The 26,004-nt window shown below is 46.5% G+C and overlaps 2 protein-coding genes across 3 annotated transcripts in view; one reads left to right on the plus strand and one right to left on the minus strand.

Moving 5' to 3' along the window:
- pald1a (phosphatase domain containing paladin 1a) overlaps window positions 1-26,004 on the plus strand; it is a 125,702-nt gene that overhangs the window by 3,798 nt on the left and 95,900 nt on the right. The window contains exon 1 of one of the 2 annotated variants that reach the window (XM_017720267.2): window positions 12,589-12,811. The exons of the other annotated variant lie outside the window; for it this stretch is intronic. The gene's annotated coding sequence lies outside the window, so the exon portion shown is untranslated. Of the gene's footprint in view, window positions 1-12,588; window positions 12,812-26,004 lie in introns of those variants that run through there. 2 annotated transcript variants of the gene reach the window in all.
- LOC119264933 (LWamide neuropeptides-like) lies at window positions 1,301-7,393 on the minus strand. The gene is made up of 3 exons (XM_037543899.1): window positions 7,372-7,393; window positions 4,850-5,929; window positions 1,301-1,308 (listed from the first exon to the last, which is right to left on the minus strand). Exons 1-3 carry the CDS (start codon window positions 7,391-7,393, stop codon window positions 1,301-1,303), a joined length of 1,110 nt encoding a protein of 369 aa, XP_037399796.1.

Consider the following 26,004-nt stretch of genomic DNA (forward strand, 5'->3'; position numbering starts at 1 on the left):
TTTCACCTCCATCGATTTTATCGCTCTGCAGACGTTACTGTGCTCTGATATCTGTGAAGGAGTTTTGTCACGAATCATTTATGTCATTTGGTCTCTCGCCGTTCTGGACACGAATTTCAGTCTTTGAAACTAAGATGAATGTAAGGTGACTCGCCTTTCTGTGGTGGCTGAAGTGGATATGAACGCTGGTATTTCTGAGGTTAATAACTTGTTTCATCCAGTGTTTACACACTTCCATGTCTTGTGAAAAGGGCTTATATGAGCCTAATTAGAAAGAAAACACAGATTTAAGTTCCCGGAGTCTTTCGTCTGGTTCAGGTTCAGTGCTAACTTGCCCTTCTCACCTCACCTGCCTCATAAACCCCCAACACAGATCTGCCAATGACCAAAACGTCAAAACAACGATGAAATAATAGATAAAAGTCGTTTATAAGGGTGTCGTCGTACCTGAGGTTATGGAAATTGGTATTTGTGATGTTAATGAGCTACTTCTATGAGAAGAATGTTCTGTATATTTTAAAATTACACTAATTTTAAACATTAAACAGACAGAAAACAGAGTTACCGAACAGAAACGTGCGATTTATTGAGTGCTTGTTAAAGTAAGTGACCCAACCTGCAGTTAAAGGAGAATTCCACCAAACTTCCGAAATGTCTGCATCATTAAAGTTAAGATGTCATTCAGAGTGGCCACAGTGGTGGTGATGGGAACCAGACGTCTGAACTGTTAAAACTGGAGTTGTAAGGGAAACACACTGCAGTTGAAGGAGAAATCCACCAAATTTTCAAATAATCCAGTGTTTATGACGTAAACAGGGTCGTTCGGAGTGGTTTGGCATGCAATGGCTGATTTGTAGAGACTCTGATTTCTTGTATCGCTCCACCATGAGTGAAAGCTTTAGGGCAGATGCTTATCCTAAAACATGTCAGGCATAACGAGGAGCTTTTAGAGGTGGACGTCTGGTTCCTATCACCGCCACTGTGAACAGCTCTGACTCGGGAGGTTTAAGTAGAACTGAGCGTTTCACCCCACACCGCTCTGAACCGCTCTGAACGACCCGTTCCGCATCTTCGGGGTATTAATCGTGCAGAATTTGAGAGAGAAATGAACCTTCAGCGTTAGGACGGGTAGCCACTGTGAGCTGAGGGTGAGTTGCGGTCCTGTGCGGTCAGTCTGAGTGTGAATGTGCTGCTGTTGGAGTCCGTTTATCAGAGCCGGAGTGGAGAACAGTGCAGAAACGCACAGACATGCTGAGGGGAATCAGGTCAGTCGGAAAAGGATGTTTAAAAAAAAAAAGCCTCATCCATCTGAGAGACACAAAGACACAAAGCAGAACAGGAAACGGGCAGGTAACCAGAGAGACAGAGAGAAGCTGTAAGAGAGAGCGTCTAGGCTCTATCCTGCATGACATGGAGCAAAGTGCACGCGCACACACACACACACACACACACACACACACACACACACACACACACACACACACACAATCTAGTGCCCTAAAAAGGTGCATACAGAGTGAGTGCTGTGCATGCGCCAGTCACAGATGGGCATTTCAGTCACATTTAATGTTCATATTTTTAAAGGAGAATTGCTGTTTTTTTCTTCTCAGAGTAACCGAGTCATTGAATAGTGTACTAATGAAATATTTATTCAAATAGTAGTTCCAGTATTTGGGAAGTGATGTTGCTACTCAGGGACTGTATTCCAGTGTTAATTTCCGTGTTTGAGTGTATATTTCAGTGTACAGTGTTTCAGCGTTCGAGCAACAATTCTGCCATTTCAGCAGTGATTCCTTCATTCGAGCAATGATACAAACATTTGAGCAATGATTCCGGCAGTCCAGCAGCGGTTCCGGCTTTCTGCGAGCAGCGGGTTCCGGCTTTCTGCGAGCAGCGGGTTCCGGCTTTGTGCGATTCAAGTGTTCGAGCAATAATTCAAACGACGACTTCGGTATCCGTGCAGCAGTTCTGGCATTCAAACAGCGATTCTGTTATTTAAGCAGTAATTCCATTCGAAGAGCCGTTCCGGCATTCGAGGAGCCGTTCCGGCTGGTATTCAACAATTCAATTCAAACAGCGATTTCGACGTTCAGGCAGGGATCTGGCTTTGAGCGTTTGAGTATATTGGGTCCTGGGACAGTTTACGGAGAACCCACGCACTTCCCCAAACACTCACACACTTGCACTCTTACCTGCTGCGTGATTTCACTGCATGTCTCTGCACTGCTGTAAACTCAGCCACAGCTTCCTGCCCTCTCTCTCTCTCTCTCTCTATGCCCTCCCCTCTCTCTAACTCTCTATCTATATACTCTCTCTCTCTCTCTCTCTCTGTCTCTGTCTCTGTCTCTCTCTCTCTCTCTCTCTCTCTCTCTCTCTCTCTCTCTCTCTCTCTCTCTCTCTGTCTCTGTCTCTGTCTCTCTCTCTCTCTCTCTGTCTCTCTCTCTCTGTCTCTCTCTCTCTGTCTCTCTCTCTCTGTGTCTCTCTCTCTCTCTGTGTCTCTCTCTCTCTGTGTCTCTCTCTCTCTGTGTCTCTCTGTCTCTCTCTCTCTGTCTCTCTCTCTCTGTCTCGCTCGCTCTCTCTCTCTCTCTCTCTCTCTCTCTCTCTCTCTCTCTCTCTCTCTCTCTCTCTCTCTCTCTCTCTCTCTCTCTGTCTCTGTCTGTCCACTCACTGTCCACTCTATTAGACACTCCTATCTTGTCGGTCCACCTTGTAGATGTAAAGTCAGAGACGGCAGCTCATCTGCTGCTGCACAGTTTGTGTTGGTCATCCTCTAGTCCTTCATCAGTGGTCACAGGACGCTGCCCACAGGACGCTGCCCACAGGACGCTGTTGGCTGGATATTTATGGTTGGTGGACTATTCTCAGTCCAGCAGCGACACGGAGGGGTTTAAACACTCCAGCAGGACTGCTGTGTCTGATCCACTCAGACCAGCACAACACACACTAACACACCACCACCACGTCAGTGTTACTGCAGTGCTGAGAATGACCCACCACCCAAACAGTACCTGCTCTGTGAGGGTCCATGGGGGTCCTGACCACTGAAGAACAGGGTAACAGAGTATCAGAGAAACAGATGGACTACAGTCTGTAACTGTAGAGCTACAGAGTGCAGCTATACGGTCAGTGGAGCTGATAAGATGGACAGTGACCGTAGATACGAGGAGGTGGTCAGAACGTTCTGCATGACCGGTGTACATGTATTTGAATGTATTGGGTCACTGGGCCACTTTAAGGCTTTTTGTTTTTGAGGAAGGGCTGAATTGATTGTTTTTCCGTTAGCTGGAGACGGCAGATGCCCATCATTGCTGATAGAGAGTTAAACAATGCTAAAGTTAGGAAGGTAGCTGGCCAGATGCCTCCATGTCTCTGACGGAAAGGCTGAAAAGCTCATCTTTGGTGTCCAATTTGCACGTAAAGTGGAGCTACATATTTCTGCATAATCCAGAGGTTAAGATGTAAACAGAGAGGTTCCGAGTGGGTTTGGTGTGAAACGGTTCAGACGTCTTTACAGTGGTGCTGATGGGAACCAGGCGTCGCCATGACGACAACACAGATATAGACACTTTATTTACCATCCAGAACCACCAGAGAACCTACACGAGTCTTCTGGGCTTATATGGAATGTTGATGATGGAAAATAGTGGAAAATCTGGAATAATCAGTTTTCTCTGGGGACTATTTTACCGCACAGCGCCCTGCATGTCTCCCTCCACCATGAATATATTAACATAAATTGATAACTATGTTTTAGGCCATAACGTTATCACACGTCTACCGCAAAGCAGCGTCTCGGTCATCAGGCCGTGAATCCAGAACCATTTCCTGTAGGAACTTTCTGTGAGGAGCTTTTAGAGGGGACGTCTGGTTCCTATCACCACCACTGTGAACTAATACTGACTCTAGGTGTCTCTAGAATGGAGCATTTCACACCAAACCGCTCGAATAACAAGCATAGGCCAGCAAATGACGAGTTTTTCGATGCTGGTATGCTGGTCAACCAGTATGACTATGCTGGGTGTCCGGCTGAACCAGCGCCAGACCAGCATGGAATTCATTCTAGCTGTTCATTTATGCAGAAATTTAAAAAAATTGGTGGAGTTCCCCTTTCAGTAAAGATGGAATCGCGGCTTTCTTTACAGCTTTGTTCAAACACTCGAGACTGACGCTCGCTTACGTGCTCCCTTTAGCTCAGTGGCTGGGCTAGTCCGGATTGGCTGATCCCACAAGGATTCCCAGTGGTTTTGTGATGTGTTTGCATATTGTGCTTAAAACAAAGGCATAAAAATGATGTGAAATCATGAATGAATCCCGCCCGACGTCGGCCGAGCGAGGCAGTGCTGTGCGTGTCTATTCTGTTGGTGGTTATTGGCGTAGCTGTGTTAGCCTGGCTGTTATTTGCCAGCAGCTGTGTTTCTGGTCGTACGCTGGGCTCTGTGAGGGTTTCTTCAAAGCGTCTGGAGCAGAGGAAGGAACAGGTGTGGCTCTTCTGTAAACAGCCGTTATGCCTCTGCCTGAGCTCCTTCTGTTTGGGCTAATGGCAGAAACGCAGGCCTCAGGAAATCCACGCTTAGGAGCTTCAGCCCAGTCTAAGTACAGAACCCGGCCGCGCTGCTGATTATAGATCTGCGGTGTTTGTGAATCGGTTTGGAGCGGAAAACAGGAAGCAGATACTCGACTGATTTAACTTTGATTTAACTGAATTAATCAGGGAGAAAAAAGAGATTAAACTGGTAAAAGTTCACTTCCAGGAGCTTCTTCCCCCAAGCCACCAGTGCCAAGTTCAAATATTACACACAAACAGTTCCGGCTTCAGACCGCACGTTACCCGCCTTCTTACCCCACTTACCCGCCTTCTTACCCCACTTACCCGCCTTCTTACCCCACTTCCTCGCCTTCTTACCCGCCTTCTTACCCCACTTACCCGCCTTCTTACCCCACTTACCCGCCTTCTTACCCCACTTACTCGCCTTCTTACCCGCCTTCTTACCCCACTTACTCGCCTTCTTACCCCACTTACTCGCCTTCTTACCCCACTTACCCGCCTTCTTACCCGCCTTCTTACCCCACTTACTCGCCTTCTTACCCCACTTACCCGCCTTCTTAACCCACTTACCCGCCTTCTTACCCCACTTACCCGCCTTCTTACCCCACTTACCCGCCTTCTTACCCCACTTGCCCGCCTTCTTACCCCACTTACTCGCCTTCTTACCCCACTTACCCGCCTTCTTAACCCACTTACTCGACTTCTTACCCCACTTACCCGCCTTCTTAACCCACTTACCCGCCTTCTTACCCGCCTTCTTACCCCACTTACTCGCCTTCTTACCCCACTTACCCGCCTTCTTAACCCACTTACCCGCCTTCTTACCCCACTTACCCGCCTTCTTACCCCACTTGCCCGCCTTCTTACCCCACTTACTCGCCTTCTTACCCCACTTACCCGCCTTCTTACCCCACTTACTCGCCTTCTTACCCCACTTACCCGCCTTCTTACCCGCCTTCTTACCCCACTTACTCGCCTTCTTACCCCACTTACCCGCCTTCTTACCCCACTTACTCGCCTTCATACCCCACTTACTCGCCTTCTTACCCCACTTACTCGCCTTCTTACCCCACTTATCCGCCTTCTTACCCCACTTACCCGCCTTCTTACCCCACTTACCCGCCTTCTTACCCGCCTTCTTACCCCACTTACTCGCCTTCTTACCCCACTTACTCGCCTTCTTACCCCACTTACCCGCCTTCTTACCCCACTTGCCCGCCTTCTTACCCCACTTGCCCGCCTTCTTACCCCACTTGCCCGCCTTCTTACCCCACTTACTCGCCGCCTTCTTACCCCACTTACTCGCCGCCTTCTTACCCCACTTACTCGCCGCCTTACCCCACTTACCCGCCTTCCACTTACCCGCCTTCTTACCCCACTTATCTGTTACCCCAGTTACCCGCAATTTTTACCCCACTTACCCGCCTTCTTACCCCACTTACCCGCCTTCTTACCCCACTTACCCGCCTTCTTACCCCACTTACCCGCCTTCCACTTCCCTGCCTTCTTACCCCAGTTACCTGCAATCTTACCCCACTTACTCGCCTTCTTACCCCAGTTACCTGCAATCTTACTCCACTTATCTGTTACCCCACTTACCCGCCTTATTACCCCACTTACCCGCCTTTTTACCCCACTTATCAGTTACCCCACTTACCCACCTTAGTACTCCAGTTACCTGCAATCTTACCCCAGTTACCCGCCTTAGTACCCCACTTACCTGCCTTATTACCCCAGTTACCCGCCTTTTTACCCCACTTACCCGCCTTTTTAGCCCACTTATCAGTTACCCCACTTACTCGTCTTATTACACCACTTACTCGCCTTATTACACCACTTACTCGCCTTATTACCCCACTCGTCTGTCACCTCGTTGATCCCCTTTTCTGCCACTATACACCCACTCAGCACTTTGCACATTGTAAGGTTTACAGGTATGACTGTGAGTGTGTGAGTGTGTGACTCTGTGTGTGTGTGTGTGTGTGTGTGTGTGTGTGTCTGTGTGTGTGTGTGTGTGTGTCTGACTGACGGCAGGAATGCATGTTTTATTTTATTTAGTGTTTATTTGATCTTATTCCCTACATGTGACTGTCTGTCTGATTCTGTGCTCCTGTAATCAAAACCAAATTCCTTGTATGCGCAGCAGACCCGGCCAATAACTTCTGCTTCTGGTTCTGGTTCTGGTTCTGTTGACTCTTTTGGTCCAAATCTGGTTTAAAAAGTAACCACACCCTTCCCAGCTGACTCCACCCCTGGCTCAACTGAAAAATGCCCATAAATGGGTGGGGCACGCTGGGAGGGGCACTGCAGTGATGTAGCGGTGTGGCTGGGAGGGAAACCGGGCTGCTGTGTTTTATAGCTAGCGTACGTTAGCTACCACAAAATCTGGAGAGAAACCAAATCAAACGGCACTTTTGCAGCTGAGAGTCTCACTAGGTTGACGGTTTGCTACCATCCCAGCTTCGGCGAGGGAAGATGTTTCTGATCAGGCACTGACTCGAGTTAACGTAGAGCCAGAGAACGGTTAGCAGTGAGCGGCAGAGGCGCCGGATGGTAGAACGTTCCCTAAAACCATGACAGCGAAGGTGGTGTTAGGAGTCTTGCCCAAGGACACTTGTTGGTATAGTGTAGGGTGTTTACCCAGGCAGGGGATTGAACCCCAGTCTACAGCGTAGAAGGCAGAGGTGTTACCCACTACACTATCCAACCACTGTGTAACCCGAGTCCTGATTTCTTATATTCCCTGAATTCTTCATGAATAAAGTGGATTTCTTTGAACTCCTAAGTTTCATTCAGTTTAACATCAAGGTCTCAGACGGCATCACCGGTCAGCCAGGGGCCTTGCATTCTGCAAGCTGTTCAATCCACTTACCGGTGTTACACCCGAGTCAGTTCTGCCTCAAATTCACGTTCCCTTTCATAAATCGATCCTCGGGCGCCACTCACTGAACAGACATCGAAGGCAAGCAGCGCTGGAACTATGGAAAGTGGGAAAATGCCGGATTTCCGTAGTTCCACTGTTGCTTACCGTTGGTTCTGGTTCGAGTTGTGAAAGGAAACCTGAATCGGATGCAACACCGGCAGCTTAATGGAGACTCGCAAGAATCCTCACTTAATCAGTCCAACGTCTTTATTACAAACTCGGCTCAGACTAACTGGGTTACAGACAGCTGGCATGTTAGCCCAGCGTGTGAGGGTGGTTATCGCCTCGCTCTTGGCTCCTGTGCTTTTATAGTTGAGTGTGGCGTGAATCGGACGTCATTAGGGGGCGATAACGTTGTTTGACTGATTTGCGTACTGTGACGTGTCATTGTGCTTCAGTACGAAGACGTCATCCGGGCCTCTAACAGAGTTGAACCAGAGGGGGCGCTGCAGAGGCGGAACTGGTCACGATAAAAATAATGTTTTTATAGTTTGGAAACTGGGTTCACATTTGAAGCAAGGCTGGTATGTTTTATTATTACAGAGCAGAGCATTTCAGCTGTTAAAGGGGAAAAGGTCTTAGGGTGGAGTTTCTCTTTAAACACGAGGTCAGAGTTCATTCCTGCTACTGTTTATGTTGTAAAATGTTCACGATTGTCTTTCGCGCAGTTCGGGTTGCCTCAGATAAACTGAAAGGAAGGAAACCCCCCCCCCCCCCCCCCCCCCCCAAAAAAAAAAAAAATCACTAGCTCTAGGATTTATAAACTGTTTAGAAGTCATGTAAGTCATGTGGGTGTGTCCCCAGCTTAAACCACGCCCGCTTCAATCTGATTGGCTGCCATGATATGCCTAGGTATTTGCATTGACTGTTGTTTGACAGTAAGTGAGAGAAGCTCAGAGGAAGGTATTGGCTGTTCACCATTCAGAAATTAATAAACACGCTGTATTTGCTAAATATCACCTTTTTATAAGAGCTCAAGAATGGCATGTCAAGGATGTCCAAAATCCTGTGGACAGGTTTTAATCTGCCCGGGGCTTCAGTTTTAGATTATAAGCTTCCCCCCAGCCAGTATGCTGCAGTTCTTCCTCCCACCTGATGGTGGCAGCAGTGCAGTAAGATTACAGTGTGATGCGGTGTGTGAGGTAGCATCTGTGGTACTGATTTGCGATAGCACGTGAGGTAGTGAGGTAGCGAGGTAGTGTGTGAGGTAGCGCAAGAGGGAGCACATAACTCCCATTCTGGCCTCCCTCCATTGGCTGCCTGTGCATTTTAGAATTCGTTTTAAGATTCTCTTATTTGTTTTTAAATCCTTAAATGGACTTGCCCCGCCTTCCCTCTCTGAGCTCCTGCATCTGCATGTGCCCACACGGTGCCTCCGGTCAGCTGATCAGCTACTCCTGGAGGAGGCTTTAGCTCAGAGGGGATCGAGCCTTTTCAATAGCAGCTCCGAAATTATGGAACGAACTGCCAGTTTTTGTTAGACTGGCCTCTTCTTTGTCCACTTTTAAAACCAGCCTCAAAACCCACTTCTATTCCTTGGCCTTTCATGTAACTTAATTTTATTCCTGCATCTTATTTGTGTATGGCTTTATTTATGTTTACTTTTATTTTTATTTATTATCTTACTGTTTATAGCTTATATTATTTTATTGGTATGGTTTTATTGGTTTACAGGTCTATATGTCTGTTTTATACCTGCAGTGTTCAGCACTTTGTTGCAGCCTCTGTTGTTTTTAAAGTGCTTTACAAATAAATTTGAGTTGAGTTGAGTTGAGTAGCGTCTGTTTCTGGTCGTGTCTGTATTAATGCTTGGCATGTGAGGTAGTGTTTGTGTTAGCGTGTGAGGTAGCGTCTGTTTCTGGGCGTGTCTGTATTAATGCTTGGCATGTGAGGTAGTGTTTGTGTTAGCGTGTGAGGTAGCGTCTGTTTCTGGGCGTGTCTGTATTAATGCTTGGCATGTGAGGTAGTGTTTGTGTTAGCGTGTGAGGTAGCGTCTGTTTCTGGGCGTGTCTGTATTAATGCTTGGCATGTGAGGTAGTGTTTGTGTTAGCGTGTGAGGTAGCGTCTGTTTCTGGGCGTGTCTGTATTAATGCTTGGCATGTGAGGTAGCGTTTGTGTTAGCGTGTGAGGTAGCGTCTGTTTCTGGTCGTGTCTTTATTAATTAATGCTTGGCATGTGAGGTAATGTTTGTGTTAGCGTGTGAGGTAGCGTTTGTGTTAGCGTGTGAGGTAGCGTCTGTTTCTGGTCGTGTCTGTATTAATGCTTGGCATGTGAGGTAGTGTTTGTGTTAGCGTGTGAGGTAGTGTTTGTGTTAGCGTGTGAGGTAGTGTTTCTGTTAGCGTGTGAGGTAGCGTTTGTGTTAGCGTGTGAGGTAGCGGATGTTGTAGTAACGCGCACCCCGACGTGTGAGGTAGCGCTAACGTGTGAGTCGGTGTTTGTGTTGGCGCTGTTGTACGCATTAGCGTGTGAGGTAGCGCTGGCGTGTGACTCTGTGAGGCAGAGTGTGTTGCCGTGTTTGTGTGAACTGTGTGCTGTTTATCCTCCTGCGTCTCTGTGTGATTGTGAGCCGCCGCCGCTGCAGCAGGTTAAACCTGAGGAAGCGTTTAAATTCATGTGGTAATCAGTGGAGTGTGTGTGTGTGTGTGTGTGTGTGTGTGTGTGTGTGTGTGTTGAGGGTGTGTGGGTTGTTAGAAAGTGTCACTCCCTTCAGTAGCTGAGTATCTGTGTGTTTGTTTTGTACGTTTTCAGGACAGGACTGTTCTGACTTTAGCAAAACCAGAGAAAAGCAACATTAATTTTTTTTTACATTTCCTTTGGTTAAAATTAGGAAGAGGTTTAGCCTAATGCTGTTTGCTTTTTTTTTTGTGTGTGTGTGTATGTGTGTATGTGTGTATGTATGTATGTATGTATGTATGTGTGTGTGTGTGTATATATATATATATATATATATATATATATATATATATATATATATATATATATATAATTTTTTCAATTTGAGAAACCTACATGACTCTCACTGCATACTTGCTGTTTGTGAACAGTCCTTACCACAGTGCTGCCAAGTGTTACTTAAACCAATTTTTCAGAATTCCTGCATAACTCTCCATGTTTTAAATGTAATCGGTGAGATTCAGAGGGTTTGGTGTGAACTGGTTCAGACGTCTTTACAGTGGTGGTGATGGGAACCAGGCGTCGCCATGACTACAACACAGATACAGACACTTTATTTACCATCCAGAACCACCAGAGAACCTACACGAGTCTTCTGAGCTTATATGGAATGTTGATGATGGAAAACAGTGGAAAATCTCAAATCAAAATCAAATCAAATTTATTTATATAGCGCTTTTTACAACTGATGTTGTCACAAAGCAGCTTTACAAAAATGGGAATCACAGCACAGAGAATCAGACAAAACACTGAACATAATATACAGAATATACAGAACCCCCGTGAGCGCTGAGGCAAGGAAAAACTCCCTCAGAGCTGGAGGAGGAAGAAACCTCGGGAGGACCAAGACTCACATCTAAAGGGGGGACCATCCTACCACTGGTCAGACAACTTATAAGTTAAACATTGAAAAGTCAATTTTACATCCACGCAGTTCTAATAGTTCTAATAGTTCTAAAAAATCTGGAATAATGAGTTTTCTTTGGGGACTATTTTGCCGCACAGCGCCCTGCATGTCTCCCTCCACCATGAATGGAGTTGAAGTTCTCTAAACTCTCATAAAACAGCGTCTCAGTCATCAGGCAGTGAATTCAGAACCAGTTCATGTAGGAACTTTCTGTAGGAGCTTTTAGAGGGACGTCTGGTTCCCATCACCACCACTGTGAACGGTTCTTTCTCTAGAAGAGTGTTTCACTCCAAACCGCTCTGATTGGCTCTGTTTACATCATAACTGTTTAATTATGCAGAAATTTTGAATATTATGATGAACTGATCAACTGAAAGGGTCCAGTAAATTCTTGCATTACATTAACTTGCCTTAAGAGTTCATTTTACAAGAGAATTACTTTATTGAAGATGAGGCTGTCAGTAATATGCTTATCAGCTCGCCATTGGCAATGGGTCTATAGCATGACCATATGCCTGTGTGTGTGTGTGTGTGTGTGTATGTCTGTATATGTGTGTATAAAACAATATTTAATTTGTCTGAGATTTAATAAGTGGAAACAGACAAAATGGATTTTGTAGTATAAAAAAAAAACAAAATAACTACAAAAGAAGAAATATTGGTGAACGAACTTTAAGTTGGCTTGAAAACGCCAGCTGAAAAACGTTTAAATGGTGGGAGACTGTTGATGGTTGTTAAAATAGTGGATGCTGCGGTATCCAAGGTGGATGGTAATGCATGGTAATAAAGTTCCACCTTAAATTCTGCGCCACCTTAATTTTCCTGCTGTGTTAATTGTCGTTTCACCTTAGATTCATTGCCCCATTAATTTTAGTGTTACCTTAAAAGGAGTTCCATTTTATATTCTGTGCCATCTTAATTTTTGTGCTACCTTAAAGAGAATTCCACCTTAAATTTAGTGCCACCTTTTTAATTTTCATGCTAATTGCAGTTTCACTTTAAATTCATTGCCACCTTAAATGGAATTCCACCTTAAATTCTGTGCCACATTAATTTTAGTGCCATCTTAAACGGAGGTCCATCTTAAGTTCTGTGCCGACCTTAAATTCAGTGCCACGTTAATTGCAGTTCCACCTTAAATTTAGCGCCGCCTTAATAATAATAGTAATACTAATGACCCCACAGTTGCACTGGGTTTGACTGTTTCACAGACTGCACTAAATCCAGTTAATCAGGGCTGATTTTGCTCACTTTGCACTGAAACTTGTAGTTGATGTGTTCTTTAAGCACCGACGATCACAGCGTGCTCAGAAAAGCGTAATATGGCAGGTTATTCATCGCGTTTGTGTGTGTGTGTGTGTGTGTGTGTGTGTGTGTGTGTGTGTGTGTGTGTGTGTGTGTGTCGTATAAAAACAAGCGTGTGAGGGAGTTACCCTAGCTGATGGTTGCAGTGGGCTGGCTGCTGGTGAGTAAGACTGAGAGGGTCCGCCTCCACATCCTCTCCGCACACACTCTCGGATCGAGCTGATTTAGCACGCTGCCTCCAGTGTGAGTGTGAGTGTGAGTGTGTGTGTGGGTGTGTGTGTCCGTGTTCTGCTGGTGTGTGTGCTGAGTGAGGCGCAGTGGTTCTGAGTCCCCGCTCTCTCTCTCTCTGAAGAGGGCGAGTGAGTAATGAGGCACTGAGTGCCCCCCGCTCCGCCGCTGCCCTGAGGAGAATGTCCTGCTGAGGATCGAGCTGTTTGGATGGTGAACTCGGAGACAGGTACAGGCTGGCCGCGGGGGGGTGGGGTGTCTGAGTCGGGATGCTTCGGCGGTGGAGCTCCGCGTTGTGCTGCGCTGTTGTGTGTGTGTTGTGGTTTGGGTAGATCCGACGGCCAATTGCGTGGAAGCGTCTTATTTTGAGTCCGTCTTGAGGTTAAATTAAAGTGGTAGTTTGGTAAAAAGTCCGATCCCCTCGGTGTGCGTCCTTCGTGCGGTTTCTGTGCGTATGAACTTTTGCTTCTTTGGTGTTTTTCTTACCCTTTCTTAGCTAATGTTGCTAACAAGTAATGGGTGTTTATACCCCATCAATTAGCCTACATTTTTACCTTTATGGCATTTGGCTGGTGCTCTGATCCAGTTTGATCATTTTACACAGGGAGGCCAAGGTGATGTTAGGAGTCTTGCCCAAGGACTCTTATTGGGGTAGTGTAGGGTGTTTGCCCAGGTGGGGACTGAACCCCAGTCTACAGTGTAGAAGGCAGAGTTGTTACCCACTACACTACACTAACCAACCACCAGTCAGCATAGTGCCGACTGCATTCATCAGTCAGTTGTTAAGCCGTCCTACAAAGACTCTCAGAGACTGTGTAACACACTGTTCTCCATAAACATGGACTACCGTACCTTAGAACAACTAGACGCGTCAATAGCCTCAACGCTGAACCCTATAAGCTGATATATGGCGCCAAAACATGTTTTGGCTGATTGGTTTCATTTATATCAAAGGGGAAAACAAAAAAAAAAAAAGTATTTTTTCGATATTGAATCACCTGGGCTGGACGTTAGGGAACCGGCCCTGCGACTGGAAGGTCGCCGGTTCAATCCCCAGAGCCGACAGTACATGACTGAAGTGCCCTTGAGCAAGACACCTAACCCCCAATTGCTGCCTGGGTGCCGTGGATTGGGCTGCCCACCGCTCCGGGCAAGTGTGCTCGCTGCCCCCTAGTGTGTGTGTGGGATCACTAGAGTGTATGTGGTGCTTCACTGCACGGATTGGTTAAGGTCAAATTTCCCCGTCGTGGGACCGATTAGGGTCACCATTAAGATGAATTTAGAGCCTACGTGATACATTTACTTCGATATACAGTTGTGTGCAAAAGTTTGAGCACCCCCTGGGCGAATTCCATGCTGCTGTTGATTTTCCGAGTGTAAATAAGTTGAACGTCGTCCACAGGGAAGCGCACGTTTTAGTACGCAGCCGCTGTTCATGTGCTGTGTTTGTCGTCCCGGGGTGAAAAATGAAACCTGAAATGTGGCCTGTGTGAAAGTTACGGCACGTTTTGTTTTACCAGCGAATAAATAAAAATCTGTCGTATGGACGTCTGATCTCTGTAGCGAACGCGCTCATTTTTTCTTTGGAAATCAGCGACAGTTCACTGTGTTTTTGTCTGTATTTAAGTTCGCTGTCACTGCCTCTACTGTTTGTTTCAATTTTCTGGATATTTGTTTGATGATGCAGGTTTTATGCTGTATGGAGATGTTATAATAGAAGTGGTCCAGAATGACTTGGAATAGTTTTGCTGCATAAACCTCTGTTTAACTTTAGTTCAACGTGAAGAAAGTTATTTCTTTCTCCTGGAAAGTTAATAATGCAAGTGCAATGAAACAAATGCATTACACACTGTTTCCAAACGTATTGGCTCGTCTGGCTTCACGCGCGTATGAACTTGAGTGACGTCCCATTCTTAATCCATAGGGTTTAATATGACGTCGGCCCACCCTTTGCAGCTATAACAGCTTCAGCTCTTCTGGGAAGGCTTTCCACAAGTTCTTCCAGAAGCACATTTGTGAGATCAGAGACTGACGTTGGACCATGATCCCCCCTCCACCAAACTTTACACTCGGCACAGTGCAGTCAGACAAGTACCGTCTCCTGGTAACCGCCAAACCCAGACTTTGTCCACCGGATTTCCAGACGGAGAAGCGTGATTGGTCACTCCAGAGAACACGTCTCCACTGCTCTAGAGTCCAGTGGCGGCGCTTTACACCACTGCATTCCACGCTTTGCATTGCGCTTGGTGATGTAAGGCTTGGATGCAGCTGCTCGGCCATGGAAACCCATTCCATGAAGCTCTCTACGCTGTTCTTGAGCTGATCTGAAGGCCACATGAAGTTTGGAGGTCTGTAGTGATTGACTCTGCAGAAAGTCGGTGACCTCTGCGCACTATGCCCCTCAGCATCCGCTGACCGCTCTGTCATTTTACGTGGCCGACCACTTCGTGGCTGAGTTGCTGTCGTTCCCAATCGCTTCCACTTTGTTAAAATCCCACTGACAGTGGACTGTGGAATATTTAGTAGTGAGGAAATTTCACGACTGGACTTGCTGCCCAGGTGGCGTCCGATCACGGTACCACGCTGGAATTCACTGAGCTCCTGAGAGCGACCCATTCTTTCACTAATGTCTGTAGAAGCAGTCTGCAGGCTGAGGGGCTCGGCTTTATACACCTGTGGCCACGGAAGAGACTGGAACACCTGAATTCAATGATTTGGGTGGGTGACTGAAGACTTTTGGCAATACTGTGGGTGGGTGTGTGTGTGTGTGGGTGGGTGGGTGGGTGGGTGGGTGTGGGTGTGGGTGTGTGTGTGAGATACTCACTGTTGTCTGCTGAAAAACAGACTTCTTTACTTTTTAATGTAAGTCAGTGGAAGCAGAATCTTTTCCAGTTCCCTTTGGGCCGTTTCTTTTGGTCCATTCTTCATTAAATTTCAACACAATGTGAAGAGCAACAGATATTTTCAATTATTAAATGATTTGCAAATCTAACTAATTAAAAAATGTGTCCTATATTTTTGTTTATATAATATAATTTATCTCTTATATTTTGAGTTTGAGCCTCTTTATTCTTGCGAAAGATGTTTATTTTGATGCAGATATTTCTATACGTTTCATTTGGAGAGGTCGTCTGATGCTGAATTGAGCTGAATTGTTCATTGTTCATCGGTTTTTGTTTAGCAGAGATCTGTAGGGTCATTTTGCGAAAATCTAAATTATTATTCCGGCTCAGACACTTTTAACGTTATATAGCACAAACAACCCCAGTTGTTCCTTTGTGCCCCAGTCGCGCTGTTTAATATCAGCGTCAGAAATGGGAGAAATCCTGCTGAGTTGTTTATGCAGAGAGCCCTGAACTGGGATGTGACCTGTTCAGTCCATTCTAAATAAACCGCAGTGGGTAAATATCCATTGTGCCTGCCTGTTTATCTTGTTCACCTCATTATTTGCGTAATCTGTTTGTGCTGGAGTGTCCAGTGGCTGTGTGACAGTCGGGCGGCGAGGAAGAAGAGCGCTTTTGTGTTTGTTTGCTTGTCTGATGTGTAATGATTGTCAGCTGATGGCAAGTCGGAGCCACATGACCTGCAGATTATAGGAGTCAGGAGCTGCTGTCTGGGGGAAAAATCATAAATTATAGACGCCGTTTTCAGAAATAGATTCCCGCCTCTGACACTCCTCAGGACTTGAGCCGGCGGCTGAGAGCTGAGGGCTTGTTTTATGTCTGAATGAGAAGCTCTTTAAGGCCAGAAGTTGAGTTCAGTGTGTTTGGACTGGCAAATTGGCCAAATGAGCTTCACTGGCCAGTTTAATGTTTGTGTACTCATAATTCATAACTACAGCTGCTGCTGCTGCTGATTATACATTATACACCTCCTCGTTTCTACTCTCACTGTCCACTTTATCAGCTCCACTTACTGTATAGCTGCACTCTGTAGTTCTACAGTTACAGACTGTAGTCCATCTGTTTCTCTGATACTCTGTTACCCTGTTCTTCAGTGGTCAGGACCCCCATGGACCCTCACAGAGCAGGTACTATTTGGGCGGTGGATCATTCTCAGCATTGCAGTAACACTGACGTGGTGGTGGTGTGTTAGTGTGTGTTGTGCTGGTCTGAGTGGATCAGACACTGCAGTGCAGGCAGAATGTTATGCCTGATCTGTGTGTGTGTGTGTGTGTGTGTGTGTGTGTGTGTGTATATGTGTGCATATTTACTAAAAGGAACTGAAGGTATATATATAAGTCACTGATGGTTCCCAGCTCTGTTTACATGCTCTTATGACGGCGGTTTTGAGGGGAAGTGATTTATCACAGTGGCCAAATCTGTTAAAAGCAGCTTAACTTTGCCGTTCCCTCATTAATATGAGCTCATGGCGATCTCAGTCAGTCAGGTGGAGATCGGCGCTCTCAGAGCCGAGAGTGTGTAGTTATTTCTGGGCTCGGACGCGTGTTTCTGTGTAAGCTACTGTGGTAATGAGACGTTGGGATCGGTCTGAGCGGCCTGGTGTAATTTGTTCTATTCCTGAAGTTTAAACACAGTGTGTGAGCCGGGCTGGTGTGTGTTGGGTGGTGCCCACCTCTCCGTTGGCTTTTTGTGTTTGGGTGATGTGCCGTCAGTTCCTTTTAGTAAATGCCTGCCTGTCGCAAGCTGGATAAAAAGGGAATTTTCAAAATTTGAATAGAGTTTTAGTCCGAGCCGTTCACAGTGGTGGTGATGGGAACCAGACGTCCCTCTAAAAGCTCCTCACAGAAAGTTCCTACATGAACTGGTTCTGAATTCCCTGCCTGATGACTGAGACGCTGTTTTATGAGAGTTTAGAGAACTTCAACTCCATTCATGGTGGAGGGAGACATGCAGGGCGCTGTGCGCCAAAATAGTCCCCAAAGAAAACTCATTATTCCAGAATTTCCACTGTTTTCCTCCATCAACATTCCATATAAGCTCAGAAGACTCGTGTAGGTTCTCTGGTGGTTCTGGATGGTAATTAAAGTGTCTGTATCTGTGTTGTAGTCATGGCGACGCCTGGTTCCCATCACCACCACTGTAAAGACGTCTGAACCATTTCACACCAAACCCACTGAATGTCTCTGATTACATCTCACACACTGGATTACGCTAAAATAATAGAAAAATATCGGAACTGAAGTGGGTTCGAACAGAACCTTTTAAAATGAGTTATTAAGCCGAACTAATCGCTCTAAAGTTGCTGCTGATCTGATGGAGCTTTTGGAAGCTTGGTTTGTTTACGTTGCCAAGACCTGCTTTGTGGTGTTAAAACCGTATGGGCTGTAAAGAAGCAGTCTGGGATTAAAGCACATCACAATGCATTTGATGAAAAACATTAATCCTTAATCCACCCGTCTACTTGAGAGCGGCTCAGTTGGACCGGTCAGCCGTCAGAGGATTTAGAAGGACCCTTTATTGTGATGAACAGGGCGTGGGACGTTATGCAATGTTACTAGTGGGTGTGTTTGCTGTAATGCGATGTATGTATATGTGACGTACCGCGCTGAGACCGCACTTGGTGTAATCCAGCACTGATTACATAACCAAATGTAATCATGTGATCTTTAACATAGGAGGCGCCTTCTGACTAACCGTGATATTAGAATATGCATGCAATCAAATGAATGGCTGACTGTTGAGATTGATGCAGGGCTGTAGGCTCACTGTTGGCCATGTGGAGGATGTGGTGATGGGAACCGGGCGTCGCCATGACTACAACACAAACATAGGCATTTTATTTACCATCCAGAACCACCAGAGAACCTACACGAGTCTTCCGAGCTTATATGGGATGTTGGTGGTGGAAACTTTTCAGGTTTTTCTTTCTGTTTTGCTTTGCATGCTCCTGCTTTTACTGTATTTAATCAATTTTGAGCCAAAAATGCTGCCCACAGGACGCCGATGGCTGGATATTGTTGGTTGGTGGACTGTTCTCAGTCCAGCAGTGACATTGAGGTGTTTAAAAACTCCAGCAGCACTGCTGTGTCTGATCCACTCATACCAGCGCAACACACACTAACACACCATCACCAGGTCAGTGTTACTGCAGTGCTGAGAATGACCCACCAATCAAATAGCACCTGCTCTGTGAGGGTCCATGGGGGTCCTGACCACTGAAGAACAGGGTAAAAGGGGGTAACAAAGTACTGTAGAACTACAGAGTGTGTGTGTGTGTGTGTGTGTGTAGTTTTAAAAATGAAAACCTCACACTTCGGGTTTTGTTATGATACTGATAACACATCTCAGAAGAAGGCAGTGAGCTGGATGTCCTCGTTCTCTCCGCCCGGCTGCAGAGTGAGTTCCGGCTCTTCCGGACGCTGCAGTGTTTGAATGGTAAGAGCTGAGAAGTGTGAAGTTACTCAGCTCTCAGTGTGGTGCAACGCAGGAAGTGCAGGGAGGAAGTAGTTTGTTCCGGGGCTGTTCTGGTTCATCAGAGAGCAGCGCAGGGCGTGTGTCTTTAACCCAGCGCTGCTCTGCTGGTACAGATTTGTTCTGTGATTGACTAACACTGACGAAACGACGTTTCATAACTTCGGAAAACCGAGCGTTTCTCTGTGCAGAGGGCGTTTAGAGGCCTCTGCACGGGCGGCATTAGAAAACTACAGCACGTGTGACCAGGGGAAGTGACCTTGACTTCCTGCAGCGCAGAAATTAATTATTGTCTTTTTTTTCATTTATTCATTTAGATCGATTAATATATTCAAATAACCGCCCCTGTTCATACTTGCTTTGACCATCGAAACGGGTCAGAACCACCATAAAACATTCACTTTTATCAAGTTTTTCTCCACCGTTTCACCTTTTGACTGACACTCTGAACTAAGCAGGAAACGGTTATAACATCTACATTTTAAAGGGTTTTGAAGACGTCTGGTTCCTATCACCACCACTGTGAGCAGTTCTGAAGTTTCTCTAGAGCAAAAGAGGTGAAGATCATTCCTGAGATGCACCTCGTCTTCTTTTAACTTCTTCAGCTCCTCAAGACCATCGGTGGCTCCAAAACGCACTTGGTCATGTTCTTCATAACGTTCATACTCGATAAGCTCCATTCAGAAGCTGGGCGTCGTGTGAGGCTGTAGCTCTTCTCTCCAGTCTAATAGACGGTGACGTCATTTTAAACCCTTATAATAAAAGAAGCTGAACTCAGTTTGTTTTTCTACTGAAACCCGTTTTTCCCCAAATCTGGGCTCTAAACTATAAACAGACGGCATCTCTTCAGTGATCTGCTCTGGAAATGTTATTTTTGCTTGTGCAGTAAATAAATATATCAAATAAAAGTGTAAATTTATTTCATGGTTACTGAATAATTGGCCTCACGTTTTGGTCACGTAGTTTCAGACGGACCGACCAGTGGAAATCTAAAAACGTGCCCTTTCGCTCTGAGACAATGAACGTAGTTTATGAAGGTCCAGAATTGGATCTTGAGGAACCTTTTCACGGCGTGTTCCTGTCCACTACCTGCTTTTGTGACGGTGTGTTTGGCTGACGTTTGTCCGTCTCTCGCAGTGAAGTGATTGTGGAGTGAGTTTTGTGATTTAAGAGAAGAGATCTTGGTCTCCTGTGAAGGGCTTCCACACTGCTGCGGAACTGAGTGGACAAAAGCAGAGCTTCGTGGTGGAAGTTGTGCTCGGAGATGGAGATGGTGAGGTCATTTCCTCAGCTGCTGTTCTATTGGCACATAACCTACAGATTCCACCTCACGGTCAAGATTCGTGTCCTTTGGCCGTGTGTGAGGAAATCCGAGTCTCGGATTTCTCACTGCACCTCACCCACCTCACCCATGTCCTGCTGAGGTGTGCGGGGACTTCCTGTGTTGGAGGAGAACGTTCCTGTACTTTTTTAAGCTGTTAGGTTCTGAATAACTGTGTAGTGAAGGTTTCTGCTTTGTTCTCCACTTCTACACGATGACATAGCCAGGACTGTCAACTTTAGTGGGGTGACTGGACAGAGATTTCCGGGTGGTTAGCGTGAGATTGGAGTGAGATTTTCAGATGTTTGGAATGAGATTGGAGTGAGACTTTGAAGTGGTTGGAGTGAGACTGTCTAGAGATTTTTTGGTGGATGGAGTGAGACTGGAGTGAGATTTCCAGGCGGATGGGGTAAGATAAAAGTAGGATTTCTAGATGGTTGGAGTGAGATTTCCAGATGTTTGGAATGAGACTGGAGTGAGATTTCCAGCTAGTTGGAGTAAGATAAAAGTGGGATTTCCAGATCGTTGAAGTGAAACTGGAGTGAGATCCCCTTGTGGCTGGCATGAAACTGGGGTGAGATTTCCGGGTGGCTGGCATGAACCTGGGGTGAGATTTCCGGGTGGCTGGGGTGAGATTGCAGTGAGATTTCCGGGTGGTTGGCGCTCACCGCCGCCCTCTAAAGGCGTCGTTAACAGACGTCACGTATATAATCGTTCCAGATTTCGCTGCTCTGTCTGGATGCGTCTTCGTTTGTGTCGCCGTTAAATCAGCAGGGCCTCCACGCTCGTACAGTCTCTGTGTGGCCCCGTGTGGCCCCGCGGCGCTCAGCGCTGGTCGCCGTGAGTGTGTAGTTGTCTTGAGTTCTTCACTCTTGGCTTTTCAGTTTCGTCGAGTCTCTGAGTCAGAATGGTTTTCCTGGCAGCTGCTGATCACCACGATTACAAAGCGAAGCGAGCGCCCTCATCGTCCCCCGGTGAAGTCATCCTGTTTGGGGTTTTGGGGTATTCAGCATTGGCCGCATGACCGTAAGAGTTCGGCTTTCCGCCGTCGTCTGTGCATCACGCGCCCTCGGAGTGATATTTTGATGATCAAGCCCATTCAGTGGTGCTGAGGTCTGGACTCTGGGGCAGTCTTTGTTTGGTGTGTCCGTCTCCTTTTCTCAGTGAGGTTCTTCTTGATCAGCTACACGTCCTTTCAGACCCACAGCGCTGAGTGGTCTTCTCACAGTGGAAGGATGGACAGAAACACCTGTGGATGTTTTCAGATCTGAAGTTCTTGATCTTCTCCTCTCTCTCAGAGATCAAAGCTTTCAGTGCTGTTTATCTGATGGGGGGCAGTTTTGGGGTCTGCTGGCTCTTCCAGGTGGTTGTTAGGGGTCCTGCTTTCTCTGTAGCTTTATTAGGTTTCTTTGAGCTGCAGTTTTGGGATCATTTATCACTAACTTTCTCTCCTTTGTTATGGAAGTAGAATATCTCCTGAAAAATATCTCCTGGAAAAATGCATCGCCTGTGCTTAATGTGCCTTGAATGGGCATATTCAACCTTCACTTCTGATACTTTAGTGGACGTTATGATTAAATGATGAGTGGTGATGTCAGTACGGGGTCATTAGAGATTGTGTTGCTGATTTAAATGTTAAGAATGCAGGCGGTTGTGCAACATTTTACGATGACCTTTCTTCAGCAGCAGCTGTTGTGTTTGTGTAAGTCATGGAAATTGACCTGGAATTTGGCTTGGATGAGTCTTGGAAAGTGATTTCCTGAATAAGAACCCCGATAGTCTAACTTCAATCACTCTGAACTGACATTCTTTGTAAACTATTTGTAAAATAACTCTTTCATAAGGTCATGAATTACTTTGTTGACCCCCTTTTACCCTGTTCTTCAGTGGGCAGGACCCCCATGGACCCTCACAGAGCAGGTACTATTTGGGTGGTGGGTCATTCTCAGCACTGCAGTAACACTGATGGTGGTGGTGTGATAGTATGTGTTGTGCTGGTACAAGTGGATCAGACACAGCAGTGCTGCAAGAGTTTTTAAACACTGTGTCCACTCACTGTCCACTCTATTAGACACTCCTACCTTGTCGGTCCACCTTGTAGATGTAAAGTCAGAGACGACAGCTCATCTGCTGCTGCACAGTTTGTGTTGGTCATCCTCTAGTCCTTCATCAGTGGTCACAGGACGCTGCCCACAGGACGCTGGATGCTTTTGGTTGGTGGACTATTTTCAGTCCAGCAGCGAAACTGAGGTGTTTAAAAACTCCAGCAGCACTGCTGTGTCTGATCCACTCAGACCAGCACAACACACACTAACACACCACCACCACGTCAGTGTTACTGCAGTGCTGAGAATGACCCACCACCCAAACAGTACCTGCTCTGTGAGGGTCCATGGGGGTCCTGACCACTGAAGAACAGGGTAACCGAGTATCAGAGAAACAGATGGACTACAGTATTTGCGTATTCCTTCAAGTTGTCCAGCTAAAAACACCACCTGACTCCAGTATCGGTGATGATCTCCGTGATCCTGAGCTGCTGTCGTGGTAAATCTGCTCTGTTTCTCAGCGATAAACATCTCACTGATCGTCTCTTAAGGCCGAGGCTCTTTCTGTATCCTTCCTCTGTCCTGACCGCAGATGCTTCCTGCAGCTGTGAGCTCCCCCCAACTCTCCGTGCGGACCCTTTGTGCGGAACCCCCCTTTTGCCTCCCCCTCTCTCCTCTACACGCACCAGCGGAATTACAATCGTGTCCGGCTGAAAGACGGACCGCCAGCCCGCGTGTGTCTGCGCTGCTGTTTCTCTGCCAGGACCTCCGGCCCACCGGGATGGAAAACTGGAAACGGCGTCTGCAGGGCAGCTTTTCCTTAAAGCCATAGTTCAGTGAGAAGTTTTAATCGTAGGGATTCAGTTGATAAGTGTCAGACTTCCGTTCTCCTTAAAATGACCCCGAGATAGTGTTGCATATCATCACTGTCGGAGCGAAAGCTCGTATCTCTGAAATGGTACAGTTGCAGCAGCAGGAAAAGAAATTCCTACATTTCTGTGGAAGTTTATCAGAGAGATTTTGTCCCTTGCAGGTTTTGACTGTTTCTTTTGGTCCATTCATCATGGAATTTTCACACAATAGCTGCGTTCCAAAGCCTGGGCTTCAGGGTCCTCGGTAGGACTGTCCTATGAAGACTCCTCCTTAATAGGTCACACAGTCATTGGCTGGAGGTTGGGGAACCAGCCTTGTGACCAGAAGGTCGCCGGTTCGATCCCCAGAGCCGACAGTAAATGACTGAGGTGTCCTTGAGTAAGTCGCCCAACCCCCAACCCAAATGGAGCCCATTCCACAGAAATGGACATACATACGTACAAATACCGCTAAATAAAATACGATATGGCCTTGGGTTACTGCAACTTTATCACGGGGTAGAATGTTCTTGGGCACGGCCCGAAGGAGAGCAACCACTGAGGAGAAGACCGTTTGGTCACTACCAACTGCAGACATTTCATGATTTTTTTTTTTTTTTTAAATTGATTTAAAAATAATATGATTTAAAATGATAACACAGCAATATTTAATGTAAAACCTGTGTTTATAAATATGTCTTGGTCACTAAATCACCACCTCGAGTCACTGTCTGACAGCAGAAGCTAGACTTTCTGAACTCAGACTCGACTCGGACTGAGATTTCAGAGACTTGACTCACACTCACTTCAGAGACTCTAGACCCGACCCGGGACTCGCGTCCAAGAGAGCCGACTCGGGACTCGCGTCCAAGAGAGCCGACTCGGGACTCGCGTCCAAGAGAGCCGACTCGGGACTCGCGTCCAAGAGAGCCGACTCGGGACTCGCGCCCAAGAGAGCCGACCCGGGACTCGCGTCCAAGAGAGCCGACCCGGGACTCGCGTCCAAGAGAGCCGACCCGGGACTCGCGTCCAAGAGAGCCGACCCGGGACTCGCGTCCAAGAGAGCCGACTCGGGACTCGCGTCCAAGAGAGCCGACTCGGGACTCGCGCCCAAGAGAGCCGACCCGGGACTCGCGTCCAAGAGAGCCGACCCGGGACTCGCGTCCAAGAGAGCCGACCCGGGACTCGCGTCCAAGAGAGCCGACCCGGGACTCGCGTCCAAGAGAGCCGACTCGGGACTCGCGTCCAAGAGAGCCGACTCGGGACTCGCGTCCAAGAGAGCCGACTCGGGACTCGCGTCCAAGAGAAACCGAGACTCAGATTTGAATCTCAGAAATTTCTTAGCTTTAATGCATCCACTTCATACTCGACAGGCAGTCACTATGTGACAACAGAAGCTAGACTTTCTAATGTTACGCAACTCACTGATTAGGGAGTTCAGAGCCGTTTGGGACTCAGCCTGAGTTTGACGAGACTTCTGACTGAGACGCGGACATTTGAATTTCAATGTCATTCAGGTGACATTCTTTAGACTTTTATACTGCTGTTTTTCAGTAAATCAGACTGGAAGAGCTTTAATTCAAGCCTCTGATATTAATGTTGGAGGTGTTTAGCCTGTTGGCTGGCTGACCAGCCTGGTTCTAGATAAGAAAATACCTTTTTAAGCCCCTCAGTTTAAACGGAACAGGGTTCTTACTCCATCAGTTCACTCTGTGCTCGGTGTGATCAGCGTTAGAGTCAGAGATTAATCCATTAACAGCTGAAGGGTTTCTCGTGGCGCAGTGACACAGTTCAGTCGCTGTGAGGCGTCACAGCCGTGGTATATCGTGAATTTTACAACGGCTTTGGACGCAGCTCAGCCAATCAGATTTCAGGACCAGAACGATCAGTTTATAACCAGTCATTTTACACTTATAATCTAACAGAGTCGATTTCAAGGACCTAAACAACTTTTACTCCAACGGCTTCGTTTTTCATCGTTTTCTTGGTGCTGTTTCTTTTATCTGCACGTTGGTCGTACACAGAGAACTGTGGGTGACCGAAGGCCTGGAACGCTACGTGTGGCATCTTGAAATCACCCCAAATGTAGGCTGCATTTCCAAACTGTATCCGAAGGGTCCTCCACTTTGGATCGGCCTGCTGTGACATAGCAGCCAAGAAACGCAGGCTGGGCTTTGGAGCGCAGCTGAAGTAAAGAGCACCTTGTACTTTTAAATTGCATCCAAAAATGAAAAACGACACAAACGAAGACGCAAGATTTGATATTATAATTGATTTACTTTGTCTAGTTGTGTTTGTCTTATTTTGTCTAATCTGACCCTAAAACAAGTTTCCGCTTCTAAAGCAGTGCGTTGTGTTACAGCTTTATGAGTGGACCAGATAATTCAGCAATATTTTTCTTGTGTGAACCCGGAACCTGGACATGAAAATCGCAGGAGAGCAGCAGCAGCTGCACGTTCCAGCCAATGTGTGAGTATTGGGGCCCGACCGATTATATAATTCAGTAACATACAAATTATATAATAAGCAACGTTTTTTGGTCCGTTCAAACTTGTGACCTCTTGATGACGAAAGGCCAAAACCTTGTATTATAGGAAAAAGTGGAAAGTAAAAATAAAATAAGAAGCATTCTGGGTAGCTCCACCCACAGGGCTGTGCCGTATTATACCAATATACCAATCAGCACCATTTAAGAACATCCATTGGAGTAAAACTTTTAAAACCTATTTAAATATATAAATATTAAATTATATCGGACAATATTATTAGTTATCTGGATTTTAGGCACCACAAAACTGTACCGGACAGGCCCTAAAGGATGTACGCTGTAT

Source organism: Pygocentrus nattereri, chromosome 13, assembly GCF_015220715.1.
Source record: "Pygocentrus nattereri isolate fPygNat1 chromosome 13, fPygNat1.pri, whole genome shotgun sequence".
In the NCBI taxonomy this organism is placed as follows: Eukaryota; Metazoa; Chordata; class Actinopteri; order Characiformes; family Serrasalmidae; genus Pygocentrus; species Pygocentrus nattereri.

Coding starts and splice junctions, on each gene's coding strand:
- LOC119264933 (XM_037543899.1), bottom strand. CDS start 7,393: ATGCAAGGCCCCTGGCTGACCG. Junction 5,930..7,371: donor GCAAGGCCCCTGGCTGACCG/GTGATGCCGTCT, acceptor CTGGGGTAACAG/ATAAGTGGGGTAAGAAGGCG.